The sequence below is a fragment of the Apis laboriosa genome, unplaced genomic scaffold (assembly GCF_014066325.1).
Source record: "Apis laboriosa isolate Shangri-la unplaced genomic scaffold, ASM1406632v1 scaffold70_cov154, whole genome shotgun sequence".
Classification (NCBI taxonomy): Eukaryota; Metazoa; Arthropoda; class Insecta; order Hymenoptera; family Apidae; genus Apis; species Apis laboriosa.
Genome location: NW_025224195.1, coordinates 1,126,428 through 1,139,700, shown reverse-complemented (window position 1 = coordinate 1,139,700; position 13,273 = coordinate 1,126,428). Strand labels below are relative to the sequence as shown.

Sequence of the window (13,273 nt, the reverse complement as noted above, 5' to 3'; positions counted from 1 at the left end):
TCCCTTCTCCGCCTTGTACTCTATTCTCCTTATTCTCCTCGCTGTTTTCCTTCCCTCGTCTTTCCCCTTTCTTCCTCCCTCTCCTCTTCTTCCTTCTCCTCCTCCTCCTCCTCTTCTTCTTCTTCTTCTTCTTCTTCTTCTTCTTCTTCTTCTTCTTCTTCTTCTTCTTCTTCTTCTTCTTCTTCTTCTTCTTCTTCTTCTTCATCTTCTTCTTCTTCTTTTACCGTTCGAAGGAAGGCAACAGAAAGGAAAGCGGGAGAGACGTCGGGGCCCGGGTTGGGCCTCTTCACCGCGGAGAGTGCATTACATCCCCCCGGCTCCTTCTTCTTTCATCCTTGGCCGGCTCCACCGCGGAATGTGGCTCGATCCGCTCCTTCGTGTCTGAAAGGCAGCATGCCACACGTGGCACCGGACGTCGACGAGGTGGACGGCTCAGAGTGTATCTCGGGCAAATCGAAATATGCTAAATACAGGGTGTCCGAGAATCCTCGACTTTCTACTCGCTCCGATGTAGGGAAACCAAAAGAGAGGAAGAAGAAAAGAGAGAGAGAGAGAGAGAGGCGGATAAAGAGGAGAGCGAAGGAACGCTCGTTGCACGGTGGATATAGAAAGAGGAGGAAGGAGAGAAAGAGACGGGGAAGGGGTAAGAGAAGGGTGGGGAGAAAGAGAGAGAGAAAGAAAACCAAGGGAAGAATCGAGGCGCGGCTGTTCGAACACGAACGACACTACCCGGACCGGCTTCACGACGTGGAGTTTTATTGAGGAGCAGATGTTTGAAACGTAACCTATAATGATTCCACACTGTATATATACGTACGAAACGCGGCTATATATATATATATATATATACACGCTCCCTCGTACGGTTTATGGTTTTACCGATGAACCAGCATCACGATAACATATTTTATTGCGGCTCCGCCGATAATGGTAGTTAGGATCGTCTAAACGGGATGAACACTTTCGGTCACTGACATCTCCCTCACGGCATCCTTTTATAGATCGCGGCGGGGTGAAACGCGTTCCGTGAAAATTTCTCTCGCGACGATTTCACCGTGAAACGCAAATCAAATCCCTGTTCGATGAAAATCAGTCGCAGTTCGAGAATCGTTCGGATGAAACGACGATTTTAGATCGTCGGGTAGTTTCTTCGAATCTAGGTTAGGTTTCGCGCGTTAAATCGCGCGCGATTAATTCAACATAGCGTAGCGTGTCGACTCAACGAGGTTAACCTTCACGTTAGCACATTCCATCCCACGCGCGCCATAATATGCGTACGTAAATATATCTATAAGGTAAGATCTTTAATATCCAGAGTTATTACGAAGATTTCGAACGATGGGAAAAAATTATTTTTACAGAAATCTTCTATCGAATCGCACGATATATCCTGTCTATGATTACGAAATATAGGAGAAACATTACTCTTTCCCCTTGTGATCCCTCAACTCTGTCAACGTTCTCTCCCTTTATCTCTCGACGACGTTTCAAGAGTGAGTGGTAAAGCAAGGGTTCGGCGCAATGCGGGATAGCGCCTACTAGCGCACGATCGTGGGGCCCCAGTTGCAGGTTCCAGATCGAGTTCCAGTTCGGAAAGCGCGTCGCGTTGTCGCGCCATGAGGGTCTGGGAGCCGAGTGTCTGGCCCCATGTGGGCAGGACAGGTTTGGGGGCCCTCTCATTCACGAACATCTCCTCTCCGCCGACAATCTCTTTCATTGTTTCGCTCGTTTAGGGGTATCGGCATTTCGGACCATCAGCCGTGCAAAAAGTCGAGCGAGGAGAATGAGTCCCCGGGCTCCACGCAACGACCATATCGGGGCACCGTGGACGCGTATGTGCGGCCCTTGTACGGGCCCATTCGGCCCGATCCCAGGTCCCAGAATGTCGCGGCCCATCCCACCCCGCCGGACCAACCTTGTATACGCTCCGCGATTATAATAAAGGAACACCGTCGCTACCGATAAAATTAATTTGTCACCCGGCCAGCCATGCCACCGGCCATTGCCATTTCGAGAAACTGCATCTCCATCCCAGGGAGAAAATTTTAAGGGGATTTTATTTCGAGGATTTGTCTTTTTTTTTTTTTTATTGGCATCCTGGATTACGTATTTATATGTATGTTATATATGTAGACGAGGAAATTAATTAATAATAATGTGTTAACTGATAGATAGATGCTTTGCTATTAATCTTGGAATTGGAAATAAGTGGAAAGTATTTGGAAAGAAATGATAAGAGATATTTATATCTTTTGATAATTGATAATTGATATTGATACGGTATAACTTTTCATCTGGTCGAGCACGAAATGATATAAATAAGAGGAATCAGAAAAATCGCATGAAAAATAAAATACTTGATTTAATTATCACGATTATTAATAATTGTTATTTCTGTGTTTCAGACGGCGAGTACCTGTTCGTCGATCCCGAGAATAAATTAAGCAAATACGCGCCGAAAAACTGGCGAAGCTCTCATACATACGTAAGTAGCGGATTTCTTAAAATATATTCGTCGTTTAACTTTTAAACAATTTCTGGTAGATCGTGAAAATCGTGTATTTCCCCTCCCTAAATATTTGTTTCAAATTCGCTGTTGTTGTATTTTTCTGACGAAATGCAATACGGGAGGAATTACAGAAAAATTCGATTATCACTTGGCCGAGGCCTCTTGTATAATGCATACTTAAGGAATTCAAAGGTTTAGATGATTCAGATGTGTATTGGGCGTATCGTCGACTAAATGTGATACGTTCTTACGGAGGAATTATGCGCCAGCGTTTCAAAAACCAGACCAGAGGTTTCACGAAAGGAAAAGAAGCTTATCGTAGTAGAATGTTGTTCCGTTTAATTCCTCATTCTACGGAATTACCCCCATATCTTTCAATAAAAATCATCGTTATTTAATCCTTTTTATTAATCCTAGTGTCATCTGCACGAGTAATATTCCTTTCATTGTAATGTTTGATAACGTTTTTATAGTCATCGTTAATGTTTTTCACCCGTATCAAAATAATGTAAGCTCGTAGTCTCTAAACGAGTTTCTTATCGTACTCATCATTTTTTATTAGGAGCCGAAACGGGGCAGTCAAATACAATTTTAAAGATAGGGGACATGGTCGACGCGTTAGATAACGTGAATTGCATTAACATAAACAATTCTTTTTCTTTTCTTTTTTTTTACTCTCTCATCAATAGTTAAATCAATTAAATATCGTGACGTAAATAAATGCTTATATGAATTGTATCGAAATTTGAGACAATAATTTATGAAATCCTGATATCAACCTCTTAAAGAGTTTAACTTATTTGATTCTTATTAATACATATATTCGTATATCTCGTCGTAGTTGGTGAAAAAAAATAATCGAAGCTCGTAGTCATTAACCGAATAAAATACCGCCATAAAGTTTCATCAAACAGACCAGAACATATATATATATATATATATATATATACATATACGAAAAGAAAATATTTCTTAAATTACCGAGTAACAAACAAGAACATTTAATTTCCATTTTACATACCGTGATATTTACGAAATAACGAATCCCCAAGCGGGAGGCCCGCGGTGTTTATACAGGCCCCTTAAATAATTTTCAGCAATTCGTACGATTGTTCTCTGCAAGAAAAAAAAAAGAGAGAAAGAGAGAGAGAAAATACGCATAAAAAAAAAAATATATATATATATATACATCGGTGTCCAAATATCGGTTTCACCAAAAGGAGAGTAATAATCCCTTCCCCACAAGACGAAACCTTGGAATATCATAATAATTTCTGAATTTATATTACGCAACCAGCTGTGTGCGGATACACACGTATATACGCTGTATGACTGGGTCGAGAGCTTCGAACGGTACGTCTCGCCATAAGGAATCGAAGAAAAAGAGAATTTAAGAGCAAAAGAAGCGAGCACGCTCGCGGCGAAAGGGGAAGGGCGCGTATAGGGGCCTCTCTTCGGTCAAATTAGCATTTCCATCCGCGGGTGCACGATGGCGGCCCTGGTGGTTTTGCCCTGAGGATAGCGCTAAACGAGCGTACAACGGCAGTCCTCCTCAAGACGGGTAGCTTCGCAATATACACCGGCAACTCGTCGTCGCCGGTGCTACGGTGTGGCTGCTTTGCTTTTTTCCTCCTCGCCAACCACCGATCTCCTCCCCTCTCTATACAGAGTGTTAATACATTCGTGGTGTAGAAGGATTTCTGGAGGCCAAAACAAATACAAAAATTGGTATGCAAAAATATCGATCCAGGCTCGTTCATTAAGTTACAAGTTACAAGACGAAGAATCTGGGTTAGACGATGTAGATGGATGTACATACGAATGATGAATCTTATTTAATAATCCTGTGATGATTATCATAGAGTGACTCTACTGTTTGAAGAAAAAAAAAAAAAAATAAAATAAAATTTTCTTAAATTAATTAAAATTAAACAAACTTTTCTTTCTTGTTATCAAGTGAATTATAAGAAAGAGAAAAAAATTCACAATTGTAAATATCAAAAACTTTTAAACAATATTTCACAAATCATCATTCCTCGTGAACCTACGTAACCTCAATTCAACAAACTCCGTTTATACATGGCCGAGATGACTGACTGACAATTCGCTTCATTCTTTTCCCTCCGTACGAATTTGAACGATTCCGTAGTGGGAAGTCGTGTTCCTTTCAGAACCGCAGGAATTTGTCAACAGCGTGCAACGCGTTCGATCGGTGAACAGCGGGGAGTTGGCCGGTGGAAATTACGGATCGAAGGGTTCTTTCGAGAGAGGTGGGCAGGGGGCCCTTTCGTGAGAGGGAAAGAGACAGAGCGTGCCGCCTCGTGCGATATCTTCGTATCTGCTCGGAGCGGTGGGACCCCCGTTTCGCTAATGACGGTCCACACCAATAACCAATAAATACTGGCCCGGTAAAACCGGGCTACCGGACTACGTGCTTATCTCGAAGGAATATCGGCTGTAAGGATTTTTCTGCAGCCGTGCGAGAGAGGTCCTCGGCTATTAAAACTGGGCCCCTCCTCTATCGCCGCTCTCTGCGCCTTCCAACTTTATACACGTGTACGTATTTCTTCCTCTTTCTTACAGGTGACAGGGCTCTCTTTAAGGGAATTGAGTTGATCGAGAAAAATGTTACAATTGTTACGATGATTACGTTAATTTAATAAATTTCTTCTTTGATAGATAGATAGCTCTTTGGAATAATTGTTCGATGTTTTATATTTCGATGAAAATTGAATTCTATTGTATTTTTTAAAATCGATATTATTGAATAAAATAATTCAGTTGTTAAAATTTAAAAGTAAATTATTTTTTTAATAACGCGAATAATGAATAAAAATACGAAATTTATTTAAAACTATTAACTTGTTCGAGTTGTGTATTCATATAAAAATAGATTTATAAATCGTAATTCTATATTTTCATGCATTTGTCGGATCTTGCGAAACAAGATTTTACAAATAAATAATGCGATTTACGTTAATATTTTACGAAATCAATATTCACAATGGAATTGAATCAAACGATGCTCATTTTTGGGTCGTGCGACGCTGTTGGAATGTGATGTGTATGTAGCTGACCGTGTCACACTTTCGATTTTCATCGTCGATGGCCGGCGACATTCATTGGTGCTTTCACGAGTCAGTTGTCTCCACGCGATCAGGATATGTTTTAATATGACGATTAGTTGAAAAGTAACGTGGTTGATGAGGCACAGATATTTCTATTTCTACCACTTCTCCATTCAATATATTTAAATCTACTTAAAATAATCCGTCTTCTTCTAAGATATTTCACGAAGAAAAAAAAAAAAAAAAAAAAGGAAGGAAATTGAGATATTTCTTGAAATGGATGATTGACGATGATTGATTATTAATGGACGAAAGATTTATCGATTATGCATGTGTGTGTGATGCATAGAAATACATACTTAAGTACTTACAAGTGGGCGATTATCTTTCTCTCCGATGGCAGCACACAAAGTGGTAATAAGTGGCTAGGCGCCAAGTAACGGCAGTAGTCAACATCAACAATAAGTCCCGAGTAACTACTGGACCATGTTAAATGCGACTGTATAATCAATTTCATGCTGTCTGTTAGCGCAAAATTGCAAAGTTGCGTTATCTATGAGCGTATCCGCATCCATTTTGAACGCCAATCCATTGCAACCGTTCAATCCCGTGACGTGGAATGTTACGTTTATTATCTGTCTCTCAAAACGAATAACGAATTACGCAAGAAACGTTACAAAGTCAGCCAGTTTTTAAGATGGCATTGATCGCATTTCAACTGAGAAAAACATATAAAAAATGGGAAACTTTGAAAACGAGCCGAGTTTTATTTCCCCGCAAGATGTATAATAAAAGAGGAAAGGGGAAGAGAATTTCAGGAAGAACAAATTCTAACAATTTTACTACTCTCGTTCCAATAATAATAACACCTGCCACGTACGAGTTTCAATGTTTATCACGTCTCCATGTGGACGATACACATCTATGGTAACCTCTCTCTCTCTCTCTCTCTCTCTACGCCATATCGTATGCAAATCGTGCCGTATGTTTGTCCCGAACTCTCGATTTTAGCGGCGACTGTACCCGCGGGCCATCCGGCGAAGAACGTCTGTGTGGCGTTGAAGAGGGATTACGAGAGAGGGGGGAGGGAGAGAAGGACGAAGGAGAGGCAAAAGAGTGAACGTGGAACAGAAGTGGAAAGATGGAGAGGCATACACCTGAGTGAGCTGGATTAATATTTATGGTTCGTAAAATATGCGGATGGAGCCGACGGTATAATTTGCTACGATTTGACCGGAGGGTCTAGGTCTAGACATAACTGAGAAACCCTTCTCGGTTTAATTTTCGGCTACCGAATTTGGAGCGGGTTTCGTTATTGGTACCTGTCTCCCCCCCGCTTCCCTTCCCTTTCGTCCTTCCTCTCATCTTCGTCCTCTGTCATCCTCTTCTTCTTTTTCTCATCTCCTCTNCTCTCTCTCTCTCTCTCTCTCTCTCTCTCTCTCTTTTTACTCTCCCCCCCAACCCCCTTTACTCCCTATTTCGGCCTCCGTCGGATGATGTATCGGTCATCCAGGCAACGCTACTTTTGAAGAAGTAGTAGAGGGATGCGTAATGGTGTGCGGGCCTCCTAATTTCTATCGGTGAAACCCACGAAATCCTTCCGATTGTTGAATTTCAATGGACGACGACGGCATCTACCGTTACATGATGGATCGAATAGGTGTGGGCGAAGGGAAATTAGGATCGGATCGATGGTTCGTTCCCGGTATAATGAACTGTGGTTTACCCGTGTATTATAGAGAAATGGGAGGCTACCGTGGCGCGGTTTTATGGTTATTTCTCGTTTTTTTTTTTTTCTTTTTTTTTTCTTTTTACGATCGGAATACCCGGGGGAGGGGGAGATCTCATCATGCGATTTTCATCATCGAAACGATTCTCGGAAGTAGATCATTTTGTATTTATTGGACATTGAAAGGATACGAATGATACGCTATTCATATATCTTTATTTCTATTTATTTTTTTATACCCCTTTATTATTTCTTTTCGATATTAATGTCAGGATTATTTGATTTTCTTCCCTGTTTCCCGTTCAATTTTTAGAATTTCTTCCAAAAATAATGTTACACGTTACGTAATTTGCTTTAAGATTAATTATCTTGGATTCAACCGAATCGAATTCGTTCAAAAGTTTTCGAGATTTGATGAAAGTCAGACGGATCTTTGTTTAAATTTATTACCTGATTTTTGGTGGAACGGAATATAGGTAGCTACCTTGCTTGAAAACGCGTGGGCCCGCTGAAGGCACGCGTGGGCACATTCACGCTTTTAATGGTTTCCGCCCACGTGGTATGCCGGTTTTTCTTTCGCCGCCAAAGTTAAGCTCGATTCCTATTACTAGTCTACAAGATTCGCTCCATGTCCGAATAATGATCACATCTCCGATCAAAACATTTCTTTTTTAAAACCTCGAAATTTTTCGCTTCGATTCGAAATTTTCAAATTCGAAGGAAAATAATTTTTCACTCCCTAGGGACATTCTAGGGACATTTCGAATATACTTGGGAATTACCTTAAGAGATTCTGAAGCATCACTTGGTAGCAGTGATCGGATTCTCGATATCTTCGAATTTCTATACACCTGTGATCTTGTAACAGGCAACGTTAGTTGGAAACGAGTAAAATCCGAGAAGCGTTGCAGTGATGATTTACACCACGATTCATAATCTGAATGAACACAATTAACGTTAAATTACGTCGTGAACAAAACGTACCCAACGATATCGAGTGTTATCGATTCAACGAGCGGATAATACGAGCGGTTTCTTTTGTTTGATTTAGTTGATGGACGCGCCGTGTCACGTTACTTATTCTAGTTCGCGCGGAAACAATTCAATTAACAAAACAGGTCATTGTCTTGCTTACCTGTGACGGCCTAGAAGGTGTAGGACTTGGATTATGACTAATAGGATGTATTCTGTTCTTGATTTAACGTATTGATGTCAGAATCTTTTCTAGGATATGCGATCGGTAAATTATACCGATATAAGAATCAAAATACCATTTGTGTTTATAGATTATTGGATACTTTGCATATTCGATATAAGGATGATGTTATCGTTAAGTGATCTAGATTTGATAATTAAAAATTTTTCTATCACTGATAATATTCCAATGAATATGCAAATTGAAATTTAAGATTCTGTGTTAAAAATTTATTGCGCTCGATATTTATAGATCGTATTTACCTTGTAAATATAAAGCTAATAAATAATTTAATTGGAATAAATTTTTAATTTGATTTTTTGACACGTATGCGATCGTCTTGTTAAAAAAGTAATTTTTATTAATCATTATTTACGAAGCGTGCCAAGTATTTCTTTAAGATATTATTTTATGTTTTATAAATTTATAACATCGGATTAAAAAGTTTTAAAATATTCCAATAAAATCTGTATGCAAAAAAATAAAATTCTGAAATGTGTCTTTTATATTAATCAACCGATTAAAAATTCATTTGCATAGTTAATTAATGGAGTAGAATAATGTCGACATAGCAGAAAAAAAAAGTATCAGTTTGTATACCAGTTTGATCGAATTCCAATAAAGTTGGTCGTATATTTATAGGCGACAGCGTATATTAAAATATTTTTGAATACAATTATCAGCATATATATATATATATATATATATATATTTTATTTGCCTTAATTTCATTCAATCATTTTATCTTTTTACACCGTTTCATATTCTACCCTACTCGTAATCTCCTTTTATTGATTATCAGATAACGTTAATCGATATTTATATTTTCAATATTCGATATCTCGTATCAAGAATTAAGTTAATTAATCAATCAATTCTTTGATATGACCCCATAATCTAATAACAATAAATAAATAAAATTTTCCGAGTCGTAAAGGATAACGTTTACAAGGATAAACATTTAATTAATATCTATATTGATAATATCTTTATTGCACAACTTTCAGGGCTTGGACAGCAGCGGAAGGCCAGCTTTCGTCCTCTACTTTCGCGTCCGCTACTACGTCGACACACCGTTGCTCCTAAGGTAACAAGATTTCTTAATAGGCAGTAGTCACATTTCTGCCTGATTACATAATTTCACGATTCGTTCACTATCGATACTAACTTTATCTTTATACCCATTGCCCATTGCTCAATACCTAACTCTAACTCGTTTTAACATCGAGAGAGAGAGTCTAGGATCGAGAGAGGATCCGGTAAGGGCGAATAAAAACTCCCGGTAGTCGGTTCGAGGCTACACCGGCTGACAAATTATTCACTCGAAAGAGGCTGGCCAGTCGTAGGAAGCTAAATTAGCCGAGGACGCTCCGGCCATCGGACAGGCCCCCAAATGGATTGCAGAATTAATCGGAGTAATTAGCGTTCCGCTTCAAATACTACCCCGGTGCCACCGTACGTGGCCAAACTGCCAAACCTGCGTAGCCTACTACCGACCTTCTATATCTTTTGCTCCCTTTTTCCCTAGCCACGAGGTATCGCGATTATAAGGGTTTCTCGCTTTGTTGCGAGGATCGATAAAGAGGCGATGGAGCGAAGAATATTTGATTGAAGTTGATTGAAGAAGATTTAAGTTGAAAAACAAGGCAAGAGGAAGGGGGAAGAAAGAAAAAGTTGGAGAAAGAAGGGAAGAATTTGACAACGTTGAACTGATTGAATATATACACATATGACGTGTACACAGGATGTTCATTAAAAAAAATAAAGATTAAGATTTTGCAGAAGGCAACAGAGAATAGGAAATGGCTATCTTGGAAGAAAATAAGCAAGAAATCTATTTTGATATAGATATAACGTACATGTTGTTTAATTTTAATATAAACTATTTGTTACATGATACTTATAAAGAAATTGCATTATAAAATTGGAATTGGATTTTTCTAACAAAATATTTTATATTAAAATTTTCTTAAAAATTAATATTATTCTCGTAACAATCTAATCGTATATTCATTAATTAAAAAATATCTTATATCTTAAATCTTTGTTCTAAAACATCCTGTATACAAAAGAAACGCTCTCTCCAGAGAAAGGGATAGACAGGTGGTAAATAAAGAATAAAAAAGAAAATAGAAAGGGGTGGCTCGCTGGAGAGGTCTCACGAAACGAAATCTCGACTCCTGTCCGGTAGCTAAGTGCTACCTACTCTTGTAATTATAAATTATTACGTGGCGCGTGATAGATAGACCGTATGCATTAAATGAAAGCACTCGTCCCGGTAATTATACTGATCCGTAGTTGCTTTCTGATTTCCACCTGAAACCCGTGATTTACATCCAACCACGCCGTATTCACCGCACGTCCACGTCGACGAGGGTTTAATTCGTGAAAGGACCAGGACTCGAATCGATCTTTCGTTAATTCCTCTATACAATTTTCATTCATTTTTAATCTTGTCACCTACGTTATCTTCCATCTATTTGATCCATCTTTAACTTCTTCAGAAACAAATTTATCGAAAAAGGATAATTATTACTTTATTTTTTTTTTACATTTATAGAAATATTGGTTACACCTCTTGTGTTAAAGAAAGACTGTACATGTTAATTATAGTTTGTTGACCATTTTCGTTCACGATATTTCGAACATTTCTTAATATTATTTAGATTATTTATGAATTATCGCTTCGGTTTCTTGTAAAATCGAGACGAAAGCATTGTGTGAAAATAAATTGTGCAAAGTTACTTTTTCTACGAGTTTATCTCATCAATTTGTTAAAATTATAAATATCAAGTTAAACATCGATTCGAGTGCAACTAAGTTATTCGAAAATGTAAGTCTTTTTCTCCTGTTTCATATTCTTCGATATAAATTTTTTATTATCTTTCTTTTATTAAAATTTTCTTAAAAAGCTTAGACTCGTTATAATAGTCACTTTATATGCAAGACTTTATACAACTTTTTACCCCATGTTTACGCATCGTATAACTAGAACATCTTCGAGCGTACAAATTAACAGGCAGAAACTTGTTCTCAATGTATGGGTCCTCGTGCAAAAACTTGCTCGATATAACCTAACTTAATCACGTAAAACGAAAACGAAATTAACCATTTGATTACCATTTTAGCGATGAAACGACGCGTCACCACTATTACCTGCAACTGCGCGACAATGTCGTCAGGCATGGCGGTGGGGTGGAGAGCCTCCATCCTCACCATCCCTTGCATGAACCTTCTATCGTTACGCCCCTGCTCACACTCGCGGGTCTCGCCCTACAAGCCGATCTTGGCGACTATTCCGAGGAACGACACAGACCCCACGCAGGACCTGTGGGATATTGCAAACCTACGGATTACCTTCCGCCTCACGTGAGTTTTTAATCAGATTTTAGTATTGAACAATATTAAATTGAACATCTGTGTAACTACTTAATTAAAATTTTCTATCTAATATTTTGAAATACATATCTGAGAAAATTCAAGTTTTATCATTTTCGTGTTATTCCTCTTGGGATGAGTAAATTAATCTATTTTTAAATCTCTGCAAAATGAATAAACTTGAAGGTGAACTTTTTAATTTTAAAACTTAAAGTATTTTATATATTTGGAAAATGAGTAAATTCTAAATTTTAATTAAGGAGTATAATTTATATTTTTTTCATAACTGATTAATTCTTGTATAATATCTAATTAAAAAATAATCGTATCTTCCTATAATTTAGAAGATAATAATTTTTGACAATTTATACAACATGTTATATATTATTTAATAATTAATTAAATTACTGTATACGCAATATCGAACATTAAATCTCATTTCATTTCAATTTTATTTAAACATAAATTTTCAATTTCTCGTAGAAAACGTATTTTTTTTAAAATTTACTCGCTGGAATGCAGATCTATTCTCGACGTTGGTATTAAGATAAAATAAAATATTACAAATCGAACACTTCAATTCCTAAATACACGTCTACGTGCATGATCGTAGGTGGCCGAGGAACGCAATTTGATCATAAATCGTATCTGTTGAATTCGCTATTTAACGCAATCAATAATTACGTTTACCAGATGTGCCTCGAGTCGAATGTGCTCGCCGTGCTCGCGGCACAGCACAGGGACAATCGGGGCCTCTCGAGGGAGGAGGCAGAGTTGCAATACATTCGGGAGGCGGTGCTGCTGGAGGCGCCGCTCAACGCTCACCTCTATCGGTTACGAAGAAGCAAGAACGAGGCAGGTCCTGGACGTATACTCCTCGCGATTTGCGCTCGTGGGGTGCGAGTCTACGCCGAGGAGGAGACACCGCGTGTCTTTGCCTGGAACAATATCGGCAAACTTTGCTTCGACGTTAGTTTTGTCATCCTTTCTTTAAATATTACAACTCAAGCTGATATTGCTCTTCCAATTTTTGTTGTTAGTCTATACAAATTGATTTATGACGAAATTCTTCTGTTTTATTGCGTTTATACACAGCGCAAGAAGTTTGAGATACGCGCAGTCGATCAGCCGGACAAGCTCACCCTCTATAGTGGGTGCGATGACAAAAGCAAATTGCTTCTGGGACTCTGTCGAGACACCCATCAGTTCTCCATGGCCATAGCACCTAGAGTAAATGAAGCGAAGAGGCGAGAAGAGGAGGGTTAGTTGAAATTTATTTATTGATTAAAATGAATTTTTAACAATTTATCTGTAGTTATAATACGAATTTTCTTTTTATATTTACCATGTATCATCTTTTTTGTATCCTCTTTATGTTTAAATTCTCTCTTCTT

The 13,273-nt window shown here is 38.4% G+C and overlaps 1 protein-coding gene across 7 annotated transcripts in view; it reads left to right on the top strand.

The window, feature by feature from the left end:
• LOC122719176 (protein expanded-like) overlaps positions 1 to 13,273 on the top strand; it is an 84,438-nt gene that overhangs the window by 67,114 nt on the left and 4,051 nt on the right. For 6 of the 7 annotated variants that reach the window (XM_043944778.1, XM_043944782.1, XM_043944781.1 and 3 more), the window contains 4 exons: positions 2,406 to 2,485; positions 9,509 to 9,588; positions 11,630 to 11,870; positions 12,573 to 13,140. In XM_043944778.1, coding sequence (XP_043800713.1) covers positions 2,406 to 2,485; positions 9,509 to 9,588; positions 11,630 to 11,870; positions 12,573 to 13,140 — 969 coding nt within the window. The remainder of the gene's footprint in view (positions 1 to 2,405; positions 2,486 to 9,508; positions 9,589 to 11,629; positions 11,871 to 12,572; positions 13,141 to 13,273) is intronic. The other variant, XM_043944784.1, reaches the window with a different exon arrangement.